The following is a 21,909-nucleotide window of genomic DNA, read 5'->3' as shown; positions in this document are numbered from 1 at the left end:
GCTACGAGAGAGGCTGAGGCAAGAGGATTGCTGAAGCTCAAGTGTTTGAGGTTGTTGTGAGCTGATACCACTGCATTCTACCTAGGACAACAGTGAGACTCTTGTCTCAAGAAGTAAATTGGGGAAAAGTAAAATTTCATTTTAGGTAAACATTCATTTTTTTCTGTTCTGTACCACCAGACATTTCAGATAAGGAGTGTATAAACTTATTCCTAAATTTCCCCCTCATTCTCAGTCCTTCCAAACCTGATTTCCAGCACATTGTTTTTATTGAAAAAAAGTTTCACTTTGTCACCCTTGGTAGAGTACTATGGTATAGCTCACAGGAACCTCCAACTCTTGGGCTCAAGCGATTGTCTTGCCTCAGCCTCTCTAGTAATGGGCTACAAGCGCCCACCACAATGGGCATCTATTTTTTTATTGTAGTTGTCATTGTTGTCCACCGAGGGTGACATAGATTCTGTCTCAAAAAAAAAAAAAAATCTGATACATAAGAGGTTTTTTTTTTTTTCCTTTTTTGAGATAGAGTATCATTCCGTTGCCCCAGGCTAGAGCTCTCAGCAAACTCAAACTCCTGGGCTCCAGAGATCCTTTTGCCTCAGCCTCCTGAGTAGTTGGACTATGGGCACATTCCATAACACCAGGCTATTTTTAGAGACAGAGGGGTTGTCTCACTTTTTTTTTCTTCATGCTGTATTATCTTTCATTAAGGACAAAGACCTATCTTTAAATAAGCACACAGACCTTTTAAACATGTCACCAGGTGTAGAGACCATTCATCCATTGCTCTGTTTGGCCAAATGGGGTCTTATCTCTTGCTCAGGCTGGTCTGGGAACTCCTGAGCTCAGGTGATCCTCCTGCCTCCGCCTCCCAGAGTGTTAGGATTACAGGGGTGAGCTACTGGGAGCCTGGCCTGAGATTTTGAGAACCTGAGGAAAGGTATCATATCTGGCATGAAAATCCAGGAAAACTTACTGGGAAGAAAGCAATCCCTGAATTTAATCTTAAAGGATGGATAGAGTTATCCTAGGCAAAGATAAAGGAGAAGCTCTTTTCAGCTGGATAAAATGTTTCTGAGTAGAAACCTTGCTAGTATCATGTATAACATACTAAAGCTGTTTGGTGTTAGAGGCAGGCTGAGGTCAGGGCCAGCTCCAATAGATCTGGGTTCTCAGCCCTTGGAACCACTTGAAACATGGAGGTGAAGGGGGACAGCTGCTCCAGGCTAGAGGGTATTCACATGGGAATTCTGGTTTGATACGCTTATTAGATCCATGTAGTGACATTGAATAGATAGGTGGAGATTTTGAGTTTGGACTTTATGGAAAGGTCTGGACTGCAAATACAAATGTGGGAATCATCAACATATAGTTAGCATTAAAGCTGTGGGACTGCCTGGAGTGAGTAAGGGGAAAAGTAAGTGAGAGGAAAAAAGGGTCCAAGTGCTGAGCCCTCCTCTCAGGATCTCCAATGTTAATGGAACCAGCAAAGGGGACTGTGAAGGAGTGGGTGGTGGAGTACACGGAGGTGTGGCACCTGGGGGAAAATTAAGTATTCTCTCAGAACTTCCAGTTGTCCTTCAGCATCCTCAGGAGATTAGTTCCAGGACCGCTGAAGATAAAAAAATTTGAGGACGCTCAAATATATAAATGTTGTATTTGTTTATAACTTAAGCACATCATCCTGTACACTTTAAATCATCTCTAGATTACTTATAATGCCTAATACAGTGTAAATGCTATGTATAATAAATTGTGTTGTTTAGGGAAAAATGACAAGAAAATTAAGTCTGCAAGTTCAGCACAGGTGGAACCATGATAAACATAACTACATTTTCCATCCTCAGTCAGTTGGATCCATGGATGCAGAACCCAACAGTATAGAGGGTTGACTATGTAAGTGTTTCTTACATGATTTCTTCTATTTTAGCAAGTAATGATTTGGTGGACAGGAGGCAAAGTCACCTTAAAGAGATGAAATAGCCCCTTGCCAGCAGTATTTCACTCTAATCTATTTGAAAATAGCATATTTAAATAATGTGTCAATCTGAAGAGGGGTCAGCAATGAAAGCCTAGTAAAGGGAAGTCCCTGAGGCTGTTCCAAGTGCCATCCTGGAAAGAGTGCTTTAGCCATCAGATTTAGAGTAGTCCAGGAGCATTGGCAAGACTGCTTGCTATGGTGTGAAGGTAAGGGGGGATTTGTTGCCAAAAAGAGTTTTCTGGACTCATGGGCATGACTCCTTTTTGAGATGGCTAGATGCCATTAAAGATACAAATCCTCTGTTATGTCATTGTGCATTTATACATTGAGGTTCTGATTCTGATGTGGCTTTACAGAGAGAAGGTACTGGATATGTAGATATGAGTTTTCAGTCTGAGTGACAGTTAAATTTTTATAGTAGATCAATAATTATGTATTAAGTCTTCATATTTCAGTAAATTGTGAACTTTGTTGGCACAAATGAGTATTTCCAAGGTCCAGCTTTGGAGCCTGCAAAGCCAGGCCCACATCATTATCTTTGCTAAATTCATTTGGGAGATTGCTTGCAACATAAGCTGTCAGCCTGCTCCATATAATGTATCCTGGCATACACATTTAGGACAGCAGAATCACACACTACTAGATCTAAAAGGAACCTGATGCAGCATATAGTCCAAGCCTCCCTTTTTCCAAATAAGAAACCTGAGATTTGCAGAAGCAGAGAACTTGACCAAGAGGTGACAGCTTGTCAGAGCCCTGGGTCAGTGCTCTGTCCAGAATATCCTAAGACCTTACCTGAAATAGACACACCCACATACCTTCTTACCTCTGGAGTAAGCATGGTCCTCAAGTGTCACCAAGTGGTATGTCTTGGATCTCAGAGTCCAGGTTACTGGTGTAGGGGAAAAGGAAAGATAAGAGGAAAATACTGACACCAACTGACTCCTTCCCAGAAGTGTGTTGGGGGGCAGGAGGGGATAAGAGGGTCTGTGGTGGAAAAGGGTATTGAGGGGATCCCTTTCTGAGTCATTGGAGCAAATGAATGGAGGGAGAAATGTTTGGTTGGTCCGACCTTGAGAAACCCCCTCAGCTTCCCTCAGTTGTTACTGAGTGGAGGAGAATGAGGTTTGCACCATAAATATAAATAATCTGGTGGGCGGCGCCTGTGGCTCAGTCAGTAGGGCGCCGGCCCCATATACCGAGGGTGGCAGGTTCAAACCTGGCCCCGGCCAAACTGCAACCAAAAAATAGCCGGGCGTTGTGGCGGGCGCCTGTAGTCCCAGCTACTTGGGAGGCTGAGGCAAGAGAATCGCTTAAGCCCAGGAGTTGGAGGTTGCTGTGAGCTGTGTGAGGCCATGGCACTCTACCGAGGGCCATAAAGTGAGACTCTGTCTCTACAAAAAAAATTAAAAAAAAAAAAAAAAAAAAAAATAAATAAATAATCTGGAATCCAGAAGCCTCTGATTCTGGCATTCCAGGATAGAGACTACACCTTGTTATTTCAGCCTTCTCTAAAATAGCCAGGTAAACTTGGAGTGTTAACACTTGGGATTTGGGCGGTGCCTGTGGCTCAGCCGGTAAGGCGCCAGCCCCATATACCGAGGGTGGTGGGTTCAAACCCAGCCCCGGCCAGACTGCAACCGAAAAATAGCCGGGCGTTGTGGCGGGCGCCTGTAGTCCCAGCTACTCAGGAGGCTGAGGCAAGAGAATCGCTTAAGCCCAGGAGTTGGAGGTTGCTGTGAGCTGTGTGAGGCCACAGCACTCTACAGAGGGCCATAAAGCGAGACTCTGTCTCTACAAAAAAACAAACAAAAACACTTGGGATTTGGGAGAGGGTTGTAGGAAAGCAGCTGGCTGGGAGAAGGGAAGGGAGGGCGTTCAGCCATACTGGGACTGGGTGCTAAGCAAGGGTCTGCCTCCTTCACCACCTCCCTTTGTGTTTTCCTAACATCACTATTTCTGTCTTTCTTTGGTTCCTTTCATCTTTTGCTAGGAAGGGTCTGGGAAGCGCCGTGTGTCATTTCCAGCTGTTCTTGTGACGACCCCCTACACCCCTCCACCGCGTCTCCGCGTGCGCGGTCTCTCTCCCCCACGACAATGGTCTCTCCCGGAGCCGGCGGCGCGGGCGGGGGAGGGGAGGGGAGGCGGGGCCGGGGCCCGAGCGGGGCGGGGGCAGGTCTGCAGTGCCGCTGCCCCTGGTCCCCCGAGCAGTCGCAGCTGCCGCCTCAGACCCGCGGCCGGGACCCCCGCCTTCACCTGGGACTGCCTTGCCCGGGAACCAGCCCAGGTGAGACCCCGCTCCCAATCTCTCACCTCCGCCCGCCCTGCAGAAGCATCTTTGCGTTGCCTCGCAGCCATTTTATCCTCCGATGCTGATGCTTAGCTTATGGGGAGGGTGACCGTCCCCGCTGGGGGTAAAGGGGATTGGTGTTAGTTTGGGGATGGATATTTATTTCAGTTGTACTCTTCAGGATACACACACACACACACGCACACACACACACACGTTATATAAATAAAAAAATGTATATATAATTTATTTATGTATATTGGTGAATGAGGAGGAGGGGTGTTTTCCTTTACCTAAGCCAAGTCCCCATTATCCTCTTTGGAGATAACGTCTGGGGTTGTTGGGTGGGATGGGGTTCCCTCAAGCTCCAATCCCCTGCCCACCTTGACGTCCCCGCTCCCCTCATGAATGATAAATGACCTTGGGGCTGGGGCCAGAGAATGGATGCTATCTCAGCATGCTGGCCTGGACTTGGGGCAGGGGGTGGGTCGTGGAGGAAGGGCAGGTGAAGGATGGAACGAAAACGAAGAATGGAAATCCTGGTAGACGGAGGTGATGAACCACCAGGTGTTGGGGGCACGGATGACAGGGGCTGGAGGCATTTGCCTTGGCGTGGGTGGGGGCAGTGTTCAGTGATGGTGGGCACTTGGTCACTTGGGTAGCGGCAGGACCAAGGGTGGGGGAGGTGCTAGGAGAAGTGATTTAGGCAATTCTAGGGGCTATTCCCTGATACCAGAGCTGAGATGGGGGGAGGGTCGTGGCAAATGCTGGTAGGGATGGACTGTCTCTGTCTGTGCATGTGGAGGTCTCTCCCTGCACCCCCCTCTCTGCCTCACCATATTCCACCGTGTACATTCTCAGCTAACACCTTCATTTTTTTTCCCTTCTGAATTGTGGATGTTTCCATCTTCCTAACCCTGGGGGAGAATGTAGGGAAGGGCACAGCCTTGGGGTCCTGGGATAGGAGTTAAGGTTTGGTCATCCAGTTGAATGGGGAAGGGTGCCCTGATACCTCCCATATTCTATCCTTCCAGCCCTCCCCCCATGTTTTGATGAGTAATTGCTTCTTAATGACCTTGTCTCCTGGGCTGGGTGGGCTGGGGATCTGGGTTGCCCACAATGTCAGGGGTTTTGATAGGGGGTTGGGTTCTGTACCCTCCTCTTATCCATGTTCTGAAAGGAAGCATCTGCTCAGGAGTGCCCCAACCCTGTCTCCACCCTCTGCAGAAAATTTCCTGGGCACCTTTTTCTGGTCAGGTGAAGCCAGCCAGACTTTAAGGGCCACATAACCCTGAATTCTGTCTCCTTTAACCTCCATCTCTCCAAGTCTTGTCTCTTTTCTACAGGCTTAGCTACCCTGTGCTGCTGTTGGGGCTAAAAATAGCACTACTTCCTCACCAGCTCAAAGATTTGTCTTCTTTCTCTCCCTGCTGACCTCCTGGGCCATTGGCCCTGGGGAAGCTGGCTGTTGAGCCGTGGTATACTGCTGTGGTGATGGGAGCCTTCTCTACCTTACCTGAGCCTCTCATGAGTGAACAGTGTCAACAAACATAGGGGATGGCTCCTGGTGGGTCCATCTGTCTCCTTCAGGGTTTAGGGGTGATCCTGCTTAGGAAAGAAAGGAAAGCAAACAAATTGCCATGTACTAAGGCATCCTCTTTAATGAGAATGGTTGGGACCTGAACCATGAAGAAAAGGTGACATAGGGGTCACTGCTTCTGGTCACCATGGTCCATTGCTTACATCTGTCCTTGAGGGGTAAGGCTCTGTTTGCCAGTGCTTCTCTCTGAATCACATAGTATTACTTCCCTGCATCTACCAGAGTGTGTGTGTGTGTGTGTGTGTGTGTGTGTGTGTGTGTGTGTGTGACATTTAATGAAGGCCTTGGCTGGGTGGGAGCAGACGATATTTTTAGGGGGACGATTGCTGATCAGAATCTAGGCCTAGTTCCTCTGCTTCTATGAAGGAAGGGGAGGTTGTCCTATGCCTCCCTCTGGAAGATGTCCATTTTGGGGGGGAGGCCCCCAAGCCCCCTTTATTCTATACCAGCCTGCTACGCACTGCGGTATTTGTGGACTCCCTTTTTCTTGACTCTTGGAGGAGGAGCAGAAGGGATTAAGGGGAATTAGGAAGAGAGGCCCTGGAGGAATGAGATGCAACCACATAGACCTTAGCCCTTCATGTTGGGAAGTATGAGTTTGATCAGTCATTTCTATTCCCACCCCCATCAGTGAAGGGGGCCCATGTATGACATTCTGAAGGAAGGTGGCAGTGGCCAGTCATCACCCTTTGTCAGCTCTCAATCTGCCCTCTTCTCCCTTCTACTTTAGTTCTAGATCTCCCTTTTCTGGGTCTTCTCTTTTTTTCTGGAGGGAGATAATGCAGGCCTAGCTGTTGGAATTCGTTTAAACACAGAGAGGTCTTAGAATTCTTTGATTTAGGTCGATGCTGGGCAACAACCTCTAAGTATACCCCATTTGTCCACTTGTCCCTTGCCATTTCTTGCCTCTTTCATATTTCAATATAATAGGAAGGAAACTAAGATTTATAGACCACTGTGAGATGAAATTCTCACATTGACTCTGAGAAATTAAAGATTCTCTCAATTTATTATTATTTTTTTGAGACAGTCTCACTTGTCTCCCTTGGTAGAGTGCCATGGTATCATAGTTCACAGCAAACTCTTGGGCTCAAGCGATTCTCTTGCCTCAGTCTCGAGTAGCTGGGAGTACAGTTGCCCCCACACCCCCCAAATGCCCAGCTATTTTTTAGAACCAGGGTCTTGATCTTGCTCAGGTAGTCTCAAACTCGTGAGCTCAAACAGTCCACCTGCCTCGGGCTCCAAGAGTGTTAGGATTATAGGCGTGAGCCACTGTATCTGGCCCTTAATTCTCCCAATTTAAATATAAGAACACTGAGGCTTACAAGATCAGTTAGGAAGTAAGTGGTAGAGTTGGGATTTCAACTTAGGTCATCTTACTGCTGTGTGCTTTGCACTGAACTGGCATCTTCTTGCTGGTGTCCCTTTTCTGTGGCTCACCCTAAAGAGCATCCAGAGATGGCTTTTGTTTTGGAACTTTATGATGGAGTAGAGGGCATTTTACCATATTACTGTCACCACAATATTAATAACTAATATTTATTTATCACTTTTGATGTATCAGGTAAGGAACATAGATACATTGTGTGCCATTTGACCCTTACTTTCCCCCTTTTATTTATTTTTATTTTTATTTTTTTTGAGACAGTCTCCAGCTATTGCCCTGGATAGAGTGCCATGGCGTCATAGCTCACAGCACCCTCTAACTCTTGGTCTCAAGTGATCCTCTTGCCTCAGTTTTTCTATTTTTAGTAGACACGGGGTCTTGCTTTTGCTCAGGCTAGTCTCAAAGTCCTGAGCTCAAGCCATCCACCCACCTTGGTCTCCCAGAGTACTAGGATTACAGGCATGACCCACTGTGCCCAGCCACTTTCCCCACCTCCCCTTTATTTTTATTTTCATTTTTTTTGCAGTTTTTGGCCAGGGCTGGGTTTGAACCCGCCATCTCCGGTTTATGGGGCTGGCGCCCTATTCCTTTGAGCCACAGGTGCCACCCCCACATTCACCCTTTTAAATAAGAAGAAACTGAGGCCTGGATGTTCAGAAACCTACCTGCAGTCATTTAGCTACTATTTGCCAAAGCAGAAAGTTAAACTCAAGTCTATCTGACCCTGGAAGCTGAGCTTTTATCCACTAGGTTAATATGTTGGGAGAAAATCTCTCCTTGTTGAGACCTATAAACATGGAATCTGAGAGAACAGTGGAAACCCCACCTTTATTTTTTTATATATTTTTTTGAGACAGAGTCTCACTATGTCACCCTCTGTAGAGTGCTGTGGCTTCACAGCTCACAGGAAACTCAAACTCTTGGGCTTAAATGATTCTATTGCCTCAGCCTCCCAAGTAGCTGGGATTACAGGTGCCTGCCACAATGCCCGGGTATTTTTTTGTTGCAGTTGTCATTGTTATTCAGCTGGCCTGGGCTGGGTTCGAACCCACCAGCCTCGGTCCATGTGGCTGACGCTGTAACCACTGTGCTATGGGCACTGAAACTCCACCTTTAGATGCCATCAGTAAACTAAAGGCACCAGGCTGTGGAGGCTTGTCCTCCTACAAATCCTCCTCAAGTTTCCCCAATAAGAAACCTAGCCCAGACTAAGGGAGGGAGTTCTGGTTTCTCATATTTCCTGTTTTGTTCTTTGCAGGTTGGTGGTAAAGGAAGGGGTCTGGATTTGATGGGGGCCAGGGGATTAGGAGAAGGGCTCAGGTAGGTGGCTGTGACTGTGGAGCAAATCCCATGGGCCAAGTCTCCAAGGTCAAAGTAAGAAGACTTCTATGAGAATGACCCACAGTTGGTTATTATGACATAGTCATCCCTTTTTACTGCAGAGAGGCCTGAAGCAAGGAGACCATCTCTGCACCTCATGGTCCAGGCAGGGCTCTGGGTTGAGAGGAGTTTTATATTGACTTTTTTCACCCTTGGGATTTACGGCCTCCTTTTTCTCCCTCTTGGTTTTTTCTAGGCTTCCAGAGGCTTGCAGAAGAGAAGTAGGCAGTCCTTCCTGGATTACTCTGGCCTAGCCCCATCAACCTGGCTCCCCTTCCTTTTCCCATCCCCCCTGGTTCCCCCTCCCTTTCCCACCCACTCAACTGAAGTGGGTGTAGTCCAAAGCTCCTCTCCCTCCCTCCCCTTCTGGACACTAGCCAGGATCCATTCCTCTTATTCTGTGACCAAAGATACTGGAACACACTTCTAAGTTACTGCAGAGAGGGGTCTTCCTCACTTGACGAGTCCTTGAGCCAAAAGCTGAAAAAGAAGCAGAGACTGGGGGAGATCTGTTGAAGTGCCCTAAAGCTACATCATGGAAGAGAGCTTCCGAGACCGGGCAGCTTTCATCCGTGGGGCCAAAGACATTGCCAAGGAAGTCAAGAAGCATGCGGCCAAGAAGGTGGTGAAGGGCCTGGACAGAGTCCAGGATGAATATTCCCGAAGGTCCTACTCCCGCTTTGAGGAGGAGGATGATGATGATGACTTCCCTGCCCCCACTGATGGCTATTACCATGGTGAAGGGGCTCAGGACGAGGAGGAAGGTGGTGCCTCTAGTGATGCCACTGAAGGTCATGATGAGGATGATGAGATCTACGAGGGAGAATATCAGGGTATCCCTCGGGCGGAGTCAGGGGGCAAAGGCGAACGGATGGCAGATGGGGCACCCCTGGCTGGAGTGAGAGGGGGCTTGAGTGATGGGGAGGGCCCCCCTGTGGGCCGAGGGGAGGCACAGCGGCAGAAAGAACGAGAAGAACTGGCCCAGCAGTATGAAGCCATCCTACGGGAGTGTGGGCATGGCCGTTTCCAGTGGACACTATATTTCGTGCTCGGTTTGGCACTGATGGCTGATGGTGTCGAAGTCTTTGTGGTGGGCTTTGTGCTGCCCAGTGCTGAGAAAGACATGTGCCTGTCTGACTCCAACAAAGGCATGCTGGGTAAGACACAGCTGGGGGCACTCCAGCCCAATCCTGCCTCCAACTCTGGAAACACCCTTGCTCCTGTCCTTACTCCTGGGCTCCTTAGAGCAGGATACAACTTCTCCATTCTGCTCCCATAATGTTCCATAGGGCTGAGTGTTCCTCTGCCCACTGTCCATAAAAATGAGGGAGCTCTGGAGCCGGAGCAGAATGGAGAAATTGTTATGTGAAAGATGAACTTGGGAAAGGGCAGCTGGTGAGGGGCTTGGGCCAGGGTTGGGGGGTGGTCTGCTTAGTTGGTTCTGCAGCAGGTAACTATGCTGGGATGGGTCACCATTTAATGTTTCTTCATAGGCTGCCCTGTTGTTATCTTGTTCCCCTTCCCTGGTTGGAGAACAGGAAGCCATTATACAAACTCCATAGTATAAATGGAGAGGGTCAGTCTGGGGTGGGGGAGGAGGTGCCAGAGAAGCTGGTTACACTTGCTCTCACTCAGATTTAGGAGTTTCCAGGGACCAGTGAGTGGTCTCTGATGGCCCTTTCTGATAGGCAAGTCTAGGGGAAGCCCTAGACTCACTGAGAAAGAATCCAGGCCTTTCTCTGCCACTAAATTGTCCTGGGATCTTGGACAAGTCTCCACTTCTTGGAGTTTGATTTGGGCTTGGGTAAAAGGCAGTTGGGAGTAGATGATTTTAAAATTCCAGTTCTAATTTTATAAAAGAAGTAAGAAATGGGAGTTTTAGGATCAGAAGTATTGGGCGTAGAAGGAATAAAGGATAGATTTTGTGTGTGGTGGGGGATTTCCTGGGAAGATTGAAGCAATTGAAGCTCCTTTCCCAAGGAACCAAAGAAGGCATCAAAGCAGGGAGGATAGATAAGATAGAGAGGACTCTGGGACAGTTTGGGAATTCAGGCAGATCCCAGGTAAGCCAGGGATGGGTGTGTGTGTGTGTGAGTGAGAGAGAGAGAGGGAGGGAGAGTGGACAGTTCTGGGGTTCTCCTGTATCTGCATTTCTGCCTTTGAACCCCTGGCCTATAGAGATGACCTTCCATCTTTGCTTGCACACAATGCATGTTCTCTCACTCTGTATCTCTGGGTAGATTTAGCTTTTAGATGTTCTTCAGATCCTTGATCCATTCTGCTGCAGTTTCAGCTTCTTTAACACTCACCTAATGGGAGAACTGAGGTATGTCTGCTCATACCTCTTCTACCTCTGTTTTCCTCCTCCTTCCAGGCCTCATCGTCTACCTGGGCATGATGGTGGGAGCCTTCCTCTGGGGAGGTCTGGCTGATCGGCTAGGTCGGAGACAGTGTCTGCTCATCTCACTCTCAGTCAACAGCGTCTTTGCCTTCTTCTCATCTTTCGTCCAGGGTTATGGCACTTTTCTCTTCTGTCGCCTCCTTTCTGGGGTTGGGTGAGTGTCCACTTCCTAAGCTCCTTGAGAGAAGGACTATGCCTTTGGTCTCTGTTATATCTTTAGAACTCAGCAAAGTGCTGGGCACTTTTTAAAATACCAGATGTATTTTAAATGGGTATGAGGTGAACAAATGAATGAATTTCTTTCTCTCCCCCACCATCTTTATGCCAGCTCCTCCCCATCCTGGACCTGTCTGCTGCTGTCCAGAATGCCATTCCATGCATTCCTGAGCCCTCCACCTGAGCCCTCCACCCAACTCTAGTTCCATTTCTGAGCCTTACCTCTGTCTTAGTCCCTCTTAGTGGGACTAAGCTACACCCATGGGCTCCTGTGGATCCTGGAGTTATTCCTTCCCTGAGTCTACACACCTCCTTTGCTCAACAACAAACCTTGCTAACACTCACACGTGCCAGAATGGTGAAGCCTCACCCACACCACCCTTCATTTCCTCAGCATGGCAGGCACTCTTACTCTGCCTGACTCCAAGCTTTTCTTTATTATTATTATTATTATTATTATTTATGAGTCTTGCTCTGTTGCCCAGGCTAGAGTGCCATGGCTTCAGCCTAGCTCACAGCAACCTCAAACTCCTAGGCTCAAGTGATCCTCCTACCTCAGCCTCCTGAGTAGAGGTGCCCACTATAATACCTGGCTAATTTTCCTATTTTTAGCAGAGATGAGGTCTTGCTCTCACTCAGGCTGGTCTTGAACTTCTGAGCTCGAGGGATTCTGGCTTGGCCTCCCAGAGTGCTAGGATTACAGGTGTGAGCCACTGTGCCCGGCCTCCAGGGTCTTTTCTGGCCTACTTCCATAGCACCTGCCCTCAGACTCCTGCCCTTTTTTCTCTCTGGAGATTTTCCCTCTTTTCTGCAATTATCTTCCTCTCCTTCCAATTCTGTTGTCATCTTCAGATTAATGTTTGCTCCTAAACATTTAACATCTAAAGATTTAATGTTTGCTCCTTTTCTTTCCCTAAGACCTGTTTGCCTGTTTCCCATAGTGCCAAGGATGGGTGTTTGACATCTGGCTGCGAGGGGAGCTTGTGGGTCATTGTGTGTGAGATGGCATCTCTCAAAGAGTCTGGAAAATGAAAGGGACTTGGGAATCCAATGCACTGGGATAGGGGATCAGGAAGATGGCCATTTTCTAATGCTGAATTCTTAAATGCCCGCCAGGATTGGAGGCTCCATCCCCATTGTCTTCTCCTATTTCTCGGAGTTTCTGGCCCAGGAGAAACGTGGGGAGCATTTGAGCTGGCTCTGCATGTTTTGGATGATTGGTGGAGTGTATGCAGCTGCCATGGCCTGGGCCATCATCCCCCACTACGGTGAGCAGCCCCCAGGGATCCACCCCAGGTTCTGTCCCTCCTCCCTCTTCTCCTGTGGCCCTGTGGTGGGAGCCCCCAGCCTCTGGTCTGTCTGCTGACACTGTGACTCTTGTCTCTGCCAGGGTGGAGTTTTCAGATGGGTTCTGCTTACCAGTTCCACAGTTGGAGGGTCTTTGTCCTCGTCTGCGCCTTTCCTTCTGTGTTTGCCATTGGGGCTCTTACCACGCAGCCTGAGAGCCCCCGTTTCTTCCTGGAGGTGATGGGGCTGAGGCTGGGGCTGGGTGGGAGGGTGAGGAGGAGAGCACTGTGGAGCATGGAGGGCAGCAGGGGCTTCTGTGTCCCTGCACACTGTGGGTTTCATTTGGTCCTGGGTGGCTGCCTTCCTTCCTCACAGGGCCCATAGTCTGGGGGACTTTACCTTGCTTCTTTTGCCTTGGAATATATCCCCAGAGGGGTTCTGTGAGTGAAGAATCCAGGGGCCCTGTTCAACCAGGGGTAGCTAAAGGTTTTGCAAGAAGGGGCCTTGGCCTTGGCCCTGAATTTATAACTTAAGAGAAGTTCCCACCCTTTCCTCCTTCCCCCTCCAATTCAATCTTGGCCTAGCAGGGTTAGGATGCAGCCTCTTCCCAGACTACATCCTTGCCCATCATTACTCTTCTTTTCATTTTGCACTTTCCATTTTACCAGGGAATTGCTAGGACCTTTGCTTGCCCTTGTCCCCAAGGTGACCCCCTCGACTCCTGTCCCAGTCTGATCATGTCTGCTGTACTTCATCTTGGGGCTCTTTCAGAGTGGCTATTGCCTGTCCATAGGTCAGGGGTTGGTGGTGTTGGGGGTGGGAGTTGTTTCATGTCCCATGACTCCAGAAGCCAGGAGAGGTCTTTAACCGTGGGCCAGGGAGGGGCTGATTTGGATGTGGGGATTATGTCTGTGGCTCTAGAATGGGAAGCATGATGAAGCCTGGATGGTGCTGAAGCAGGTCCATGACACCAATATGAGAGCCAAGGGACATCCTGAGCGAGTATTCTCAGTAAGTCACAGTGCCCCCCAACACCTCCAAGCCCCTGCAGCCTCAGCCCCCACCCAGCCTCTGTGTGGATACCCCCTACCTACCTTCTCAGACATCTCAGACTACACTCTACACAAGATTTTTAGGGTATCATATCATATCCCCTGCCTTCCATTTTGCTAATGCAGGGAAAACTGAGGTATCTGGAAGAAGTTGGGAAATTCAGAGTATGTGACTGCTCACTTCTTTCCTACCCTAGGTAACCCACATTAAGACAATTCATCAGGAGGATGAGTTGATTGAGATCCAGTCGGACACAGGGACCTGGTACCAGCGCTGGGGCGTCCGGGCTTTGAGCCTGGGGGGGCAGGTAATGGAAGATAGGATGGTGGAGGGAGAAGGGAGTAGGAGAGGTGGAAAGGAAGGCAGTATTTAAGTCAGGGTGGGGAGACAGATGAACTGAAGGGAGGTTATAGGGCACAAACATGGGCATCTGTGGGTGCTAGAAGTTAGTACAGCCAAGTTCTGACTCTGTTCTGACCCTTGCAGGTTTGGGGGAATTTCCTCTCCTGCTTTGGTCCAGAATATCGGCGTATCACTCTGATGATGATGGGTGTGTGGTTCACCATGTCATTCAGGTGAGGGGTGGGGGCTGGGGGCCATATTGTGGTTGTGGTGGTGTGTAGGCGGGAGGAGGTTGGGGGAAATGCAAATGCAGGGGTCAAACAATGAGAGGTGCTGTTTGGATTTCCTCTGATCCTCCACCCGGCTCCTCCGCTTCATTTGTTCACTCAGCAGAGCTGCATTGCAGGCTGACTGGCATTAAGCTGCTTCTATTCTGTGCTTGTTCTGTGCTGGGATGACGTAGAAATGTGGTCCCAGTCTTCCTGGAGCTGATGTTGGTCAGGGAGCTGATGAGCACTTGATGAAAGCCATAGGGGGTGAAGGGCAAAGAGCCAAGGGAGCACTTGGGATTCTTGGGGGAATCTGAGTCCTGAAGAATGAATGTAGGTCATACAAGCTGTGGAGGGTGGTGGGGAGGCCAGGAATGAGGAAGTGGGTTTTAGGTAGGGAGAAGAGCAAATAAATGCCTGGAAGGTAAGAAGGAATATGGAGGCTGGTGTGGAATAACCGATGGTCCCCAGAACCACAGCATTTGGTAAAGGGAGGAACAGTGGAAGATGAGACTGGAGGGCAGCCAGGCCCCGATAAGGGCTGACGCTGCTTCTGCCTCATTCTGGACTGCCTGGTTCTAATCTCTGAGTCTCCTGTTTCTCTCTCTTGACTCTTTAGCTACTATGGCCTGACAGTCTGGTTCCCTGACATGATCCGCCACCTCCAGGCAGTGGACTATGCAGCCCGCACCAAAGTGTTCCCTGGAGAGCGTGTGGAGCATGTGACTTTTAACTTCACACTGGAGAATCAGATCCACCGTGGGGGGCAGTACTTCAATGACAAGTATGTGTGGACCTTTGAACTTCACTCTTTCTCTGTCCCTTCTGCTCCTTGTATCTTTTATGAGTCTGGAAATCCCAGAGGAGGCATTTTGGGGAAAATTCCTGTGGTGTCTTCTCAGTGCCGAGCTTCCCATTACTTCACTGAAGGAGTAAGTCTCTGAGGAGGGTACGAGGAGGAGGGGGGCTGTCTCTCATAATCCTGGCTTTACAGGTTCATTGGGCTGCGTCTGAAGTCAGTGTCCTTTGAAGATTCCCTGTTTGAGGAGTGTTATTTTGAGGATGTCACATCTAGCAACACATTTTTCCGCAACTGCACGTTCATCAACACTGTGTTTTATAACACTGGTAAGGTGGTGTGGCCGAAAAACGGCAGACCAAAGGGTTGGGTGGACCTTGATGAGGGGGAAGGAATCTTCTTCATTCACTAGTTTAGAGTTCTCAAGCTGAGATATCTGCAGCCCTGTGGGAAAGTGGTATAGGAACTTAATAGCTATCACCAATAATTCTGAAAATCTAAGGGCAATTGCACATTTTCCTGGTAGAATATCTGACAAAAACATCAAGTTTCTTTGCCTTTGGATACAATTGTAATAATTTAGTGAGGGAATATTAATATGCTTTTGAAAAGAACAAAAATCATCTAAAACAGTGTCCTTGGGGGGAAAAAAAACAATAAAAGGGATATTTGGTGGGGAAAAGATTGGGAATCATTGCATTAATCTACTTTTTTAATAGTGACCTTCATATGTGACATGCTTGTTTTGTGAACTAGATGGAGGTTTCCCACCTCAACAGAGAATACTGGGGAACTCTTCCCAGCTTGCAGGAGGAAAAAAAAAAAAAGCATAACAACAGCGGATAGGACTTTGTATTACTTTAAATATTTTTCTCAGAAAATTTTTTTTTTTTTTTTTTTGTAGAGACAGAGTCTCACTGTACCGCCCTCAGTAGAGTGCCGTGGCGTCACACGGCTCACAGCAACCTCTAACTCTTGGGCTTAGGCGATTCTCTTGCCTCAGCCTCCCGAGCAGCTGGGACTACAGGCGCCCGCCACAACGCCCGGCTATTTTTTTTGTTGTTGTTGCAGTTTGGCCGGGGCTGGGTTTGAACCCCTTGAAGGGCGGCGCCTGTGGCTCAGTGAGTAGGGCGCCGGCCCCATATGCCGAGGGTGGCGGGTTCAAACCCAGCCCCGGCCACACTGCAACAAAAAAAATAGCCGGGCGTTGTGGCGGGCGCCTGTAGTCCCAGCTGCTCGGGAGGCTGAGGCAAGAGAATCGCGCAAGCCCAAGAGTTAGAGGTTGCTGTGAGCCGTGTGACGCCGCGGCACTCTACCCAAGGGCGGTACAGTGAGACTCTTGTCTCTACAAAAAAAAAAAAAAAAAGGAAAGAAAAATTTCTTTTTTTTTTTGGCCGGGGCTGGGCTTGAACCCGCCACCTCCGGCATATGGGACCGGCGCCTTACCCGTTGAGCCACAGGCGCCGCCCAGAAAGAAAAATTTCTTAAACTCATGGTACTGCTACTCCTTATAATCAGCTAACATGTACACAAAGATTGAAAAAGAAATAAAGGGCGGCACCTGTGGCTCAGTGAGTAGAGCACCGACCCCATATACCGAGGGTGGTGGGTTCAAACCCGGCCCTGGCCAAACTGCAACAAAAAATAGCCGGGCGTTGTGGCGGGCGCCTGTGGTCCCAGCTACTGGGGAGGGTGAGGCAAGAGAATCGCCTAAGCCCAGGAGCTGGAGGTTGCTGTGAGCTGTGATGGTACAGCACTCTATCAAGGGCAATAAAGTGAGACTCTGTCTCTATAAAAAAAAAAAAAGAAAAGGAAATAAAGACTGTTGGGCGGTGCCTGTGGCTCAGTGAGTAGGGAACTGGCTCCATATACTGAGGGTGGTGGGTTTGAACCCGGCCCTGGCCAAACTGCAACAAAAAAATAGCCGGGCGTTGTAGCGGGCGCCTGTAGTCCCAGCTACTTGGGAGGCTGAGGCAAGAGAATCACCTAAGCCCAAGAGCTAGAGGTTGCTGGGAGCTGTGATGCCATAGCACTCTACTGAGGGGCGACAAAATGAAACTCTGTCTCTAAAAAAAAATAATAATAATAAAGACTGTTAATGGAAAAACTTAGAAAAAGCCACATACATGGGCGGCGCCTATGGCTCAGTCGGTAAGGCACCGGCCCCATATACCGAGGGTGGCGGGTTCAAACCCGGCCCTGGCTGAACTGCAACCAAAAAATAGCTGGGCGTTGTGGCGGGCACCTGTAGTCCCAGCTACTCGGGAGGCTGAGGCAAGAGAATCGCTTAAGCCCAGGAGTTGGAGGTTGCTGTGAGCTGTGTGAGGCCACGGCACTCTACGGAGGGCCATAAAGTGAAACTCTGTCTCTACAAAAAAAAAAAAAGAAAAAGCCACATACTATTTGATAGATGAGGATCATTTTCTACTGTAAAGATCCCTACTTCCCATGGTGATATTGATACTTTGCAATTAGTCCCCAGAGTCATTTTGAGACCCGCCTCCCCCCTGCACTACTTACCCCAACACAATGTAGAGCCCTGGGTCAAAAGCAGTGGCAGCCTCCTCTCACATTCTCTGTGACTGCTTGCCTGTCTTGGCCTTCACTCACAGACCTGTTCGAGTACAAGTTTGTGAACAGCCGGCTGGTAAACAGCACATTCCTGCACAACAAGGAGGGCTGCCCGCTAGATGTGACAGGAACAGGAGAAGGTGCCTACATGGTGTACTTTGTCAGCTTCTTGGGGACACTGGCTGTGCTTCCTGGGAACATCGTGTCTGCCCTGCTCATGGACAAGATTGGCAGGCTTAGGATGCTTGGTAAGGGGAGAGGCTGTGTGGTGTGTGCTGGAACTCACAGGGACCAGGAGTTGGGGAGGCTGTCAACAGGCTCCTTACCATGGGCTGTGGAAGAGATTGGCCAGGGAGCTCCTCTCATGTTTTCTGTTTAGGGGGTGCTACAGGATGGGTGGTACCTGGCACAGAAGCTTCCCTAGGGGTAAAGGAGATAGGCAGACCAGCAAATGGTCAGGGCACAGGCTCTGAGGTTATGGGATTTGAACCTTATGTTCATCACCCACCTGGGGCAAGTCACTTAACCTTTATGAGCCTGGTTGTCTTGTCTGCAAAATGGGAGTGACAATAGCACATGTCTCACAGGGTTGGTGTACTAAATCAGTGCATGGAAAGCATCAAGTTGCTTAGCCCGGAGCTGGCATTGAATAAATGGTTGTTACTGGTATCATTTAGTTTTTTTTTTTTTTTGAGACAGAGTCTCACTCTGTTGCCCTGGGTGTGTGCCGTGGCATCATAACTCACAGCAACCTGAAACTCTTGGGCTCAGGCTATCCTCCTGCCTCAGCCTCCCCAGCAGCTGGGAGTATAGGTGCTTGCTGTGACATCTCACTAGTTTTTGTACTTTTAGTAGAGACAGGGTCTCACTTTGCTCAGGCTGGTGTTGAACTCCTGAGTTCAAGCAATCCACCCACCTCAGCCTCCCAGAGTGTATTACAGGCATAAGCCACTGTGGCCACTGGTGGGTACCTTTTGGGTACACTGAGGACAAGGGAGTCTCATCCTGGCCTGTCTTAAAGCTAGCTGATGGAACAAGATGGGTTACAGGTGGGTTTTGTGTGGTTGGCTCATGATGCTTTCTCCTTTCCTGGCTCCAGCTGGCTCCAGCGTGATGTCCTGTGTTTCCTGCTTTTTCCTGTCTTTTGGGAACAGCGAGTCAGCCATGATCGCCCTGCTCTGTCTTTTTGGGGGGGTCAGCATTGCATCCTGGAACGCATTGGATGTGTTGACTGTGGAACTCTACCCCTCAGACAAGAGGTACTTGGAATGTGGTGGGGGTAACCTGGTGCAACAGGTTCAGGGTCTAGAAGGCAGGGGAGACATGGGGCAAAGAATGGAGTCTGAATGGGATAATCATCCTTGGGGGTAAGAGGATACATGTTCCCATGGAGTCCCCTCCCCCCCACTTTTTTTTTTGAGACAAAGTCTCACTTTGCCACCCTTTGTACAGTGCTGTGGTATCATAGCTCACAGCAACCTCAAACTCTTGGGCTCAAGCAATTCTCTTGCTTAAGCCTCCCAAATAGCTGGGACTACAGGCCCACCACAACACCTGGTTATTTTTAGAGACAGGGTCTCGCTTTGCTTAGGCTGGTCTCAAACTCCTGAGCTCAGGCAATCCACCCACCTCGTGTCCCAGAGTGCTAGGATACAAGTGTGAGCCACTGCGCCCAGCTTGGAGTTTCTCTCCTTAAATCTGTTAGCTTTTGTACTTACTCTCTGAAATCTTAACTTTTTTTTTTTTTTGAGGCAGAGTCTCACTTTATCACCCTGGATAGAGTGCTGTGGCGCCATAGTTCATAGCAACCTTAAACTTTTGGGCTTGAGCAATCCTTCTGAGTAGCTGGGACAACAGATGCCTGCCACAAGGCGTAGCTAGTTTTTTTATTTTTAGTAGAGATGGAGTCTTGCTCTTGCTTAAGCCGGTCTCAAACTCCTGAGCTCAGGCAATTCTCCCATATTGGCCTCCCTAAGTGCTAGGACTACAAGTGTGATGAAGTCTTAACTATTAACCTCATTTTTTTGTATTTTTCTTCATCATCTTCCAATTTATTTATATTCTCTGACGTACATCCCTCATCCCTCCTACCTCTCCATCCTTCCCTCTCTCTCTTGGATACTACATTGTCTTCCTTGCCTTCACTTCTGCACCTTCCCACTCTTCCTTGGCTGCCTCCTGGGCTCTGTGCTGTACACCGCGATGCCTGAGCAGGACCACAGCCTTCGGCTTCCTGAATGCCCTGTGTAAGCTGGCAGCCGTGCTTGGGATCAGCATCTTCACATCCTTTGTGGGAATCACCAAGGCTGCCCCCATCCTCTTTGCCTCAGCTGCCCTTGCCCTCGGCAGCTCTCTGGCCCTGAAGCTGCCTGAGACCCGGGGGCAGGTGCTGCAGTGATGGGTCTTTAGGCTTTGGGAGTGGCAGGCACACTGTGAGACTAGCTCCTTTCTTCCCCTCCCTGCTCTGCCATCCGGGCTCCAGAGCCCTCACTCTCCACTTGTCTGTTTGGTGTCTTAGCTCTGTGTGTGTGTGTGTGTGTGTGGATGTGCATGTGTGTGACCTCCGTGGGCAGGGACTAAAGGGAAGGCTCCTTCATCTCAGTTTGGGATGAAGTCTACTCCCTATTTCCTACTACCCTCAACTTTGCACAAGAGAAGGCTGAGCCTCAACCTTCTCCCCCCAGTGTTAGTGAGGGGTCTTCACTTCCCTGCTCCAGGAGTTCTAGAACTGGCTTCCTGCCTTTCCCCTCATTCTCTCTGCCTAGGCCCTGGTGAAACCATGGGTATGCAGTTATGCTGGGGGCTGGGGCTTGGGTGTAGACCATGGACCAAAAGAACTTCTTAGAGTTGGCAGGGCCTCGGTACCCTCTCACGTCCTGGTGGATGCTGGGGGAGTAGCAATAAACCTCAGGCCCCTGGCCTCCCCTTTCCCCTCAATTTGGGTTGCAAGTACAAAGCCTAAATTGTATGAAATTAGCTTTCTGATTCTTATTTATTTATATATTAAGTTCTGAGGCAGCTCAGCAGGACTGTGTGTGAGAGTGTGTGCTTACACTTATGTATGTGCCATGGGGTGAGGGTGTCACTATACTGTCCTAAAATCTAAGCCGAGGGTCATTTTAATGGACACACACAACCCTGCCTCCCACAGTACTTCCCTAATCTTGTTTCTGTGTTGAGCCTGGGAAGGAGGCCTAGGTCAGTCTGGGATAAGAGTTCCACAGTCTAGGGGAATCTGAGGGCACCTGGCAAGGCCCATCTCTTTCCCTCCTTCAAGAAGCACAGTCCTCCTCTGGAGTGAGAGGCTTCACTCACTATAGCACAGACAGGAACAGCACAGTTGTCCTCACCTGTCCCCCATAGGCAGGGGAGGGGGAGGAAAGAAACCAGGCATATGGTCAAACCAGCAGATCAAAAAGCACAAGGAGCTAAGGCAGGGGCAGGAAAGCTGAGGTCCTCCTGGAAACTCCCCTGAAAGTGGGGAGAAATTGGGCAGTGAGTGACTCCTAATGTAGGGACCGGAAGCTTCGGTTCCCCCATCTCACCCTTTCACACTGTAGCCTTTGTAGGTTAGGCTACCCCATCCCACCGTACCCTGTGTGACTGCTTTCTTTGGTGCCCTCTCCTCACCCTACCATAGTTGTGATGTGTTGTAGTTTTTAGCTGTTTGTAAAATGTTTTAAAAAAAAGTTAAAAGTAAAAAAGAAAAAAATAATAAAAAGAAAATCCAAATTCACCCTCCTCATGCTGTGTCTGGTGCCCCCACCCTGTGGTCACTCCCCCCATTTTGTAACACTGAACCAGGTGGTGACTGTTTTAACTCTTTGGTGTCTGTGCTCAAAAGACTGACTGTCTTCTCCTCCAGTGCCCAGTGTGTGTGCGCCTCTTCCCTCACCCTTCACTTGCTGGACGTAGCCCTCTCCCCTGCACCCCTGGAGGGATCCATCCATCTCTCTTGCTCTCCTGGGGAACCCTAAACCTAACTCCCTTGATGTGAAAAATATTGGTGAAAAATAAAAAGGAAATTAATCCTTAAAAAACAAAATGGCTATGTCTATTTCTATGCCTTCTCCACCCATATCCAACTCTCCTAAGTTTTGGGAGGGCAAAACGGTGAGAAAGGAAAACAACTCTTTCCAAACTGAAGCCAGAATAACATGATGTATCCTTTTTGCTTCCTAAATTGTTCTCTCTACCCTGACCTTTCCACTTCTGTTGATGGATGGTCTTCAAAAGTCTTCCAGATTTGAAAACGTGCAATAGTTTCTGAAGAATAGGACTAACTTTGCTCCACATCTTCTGGTTTGCCTTTTATAGATTCTAGATTCCATTC

At 49.0% G+C, this 21,909-nt stretch overlaps 1 protein-coding gene across 1 annotated transcript; it reads left to right on the top strand.

Moving 5' to 3' along the window:
- Positions 1–4,132: 4,132 nt before the first annotated feature.
- SV2A (synaptic vesicle glycoprotein 2A) lies at positions 4,133–21,895 on the top strand. Its single transcript, XM_053592859.1, has 13 exons — positions 4,133–4,268; positions 8,835–9,795; positions 11,013–11,193; positions 12,372–12,523; positions 12,646–12,779; positions 13,464–13,553; positions 13,792–13,902; positions 14,082–14,170; positions 14,826–14,990; positions 15,201–15,334; positions 17,618–17,824; positions 18,676–18,835; positions 19,791–21,895. Exons 2-13 carry the CDS (start codon positions 9,174–9,176, stop codon positions 19,972–19,974), a joined length of 2,229 nt encoding a protein of 742 aa, XP_053448834.1. The 5' UTR covers positions 4,133–4,268; positions 8,835–9,173; the 3' UTR covers positions 19,975–21,895.
- The last annotated feature ends 14 nt before the right edge of the window (positions 21,896–21,909 follow it).

The sequence above is a fragment of the Nycticebus coucang genome, chromosome 5 (genome assembly GCF_027406575.1).
Source record: "Nycticebus coucang isolate mNycCou1 chromosome 5, mNycCou1.pri, whole genome shotgun sequence".
Lineage (NCBI taxonomy): Eukaryota > Metazoa > Chordata > Mammalia > Primates > Lorisidae > Nycticebus > Nycticebus coucang.
This window is presented reverse-complemented; position numbering and strand designations above follow the sequence as displayed.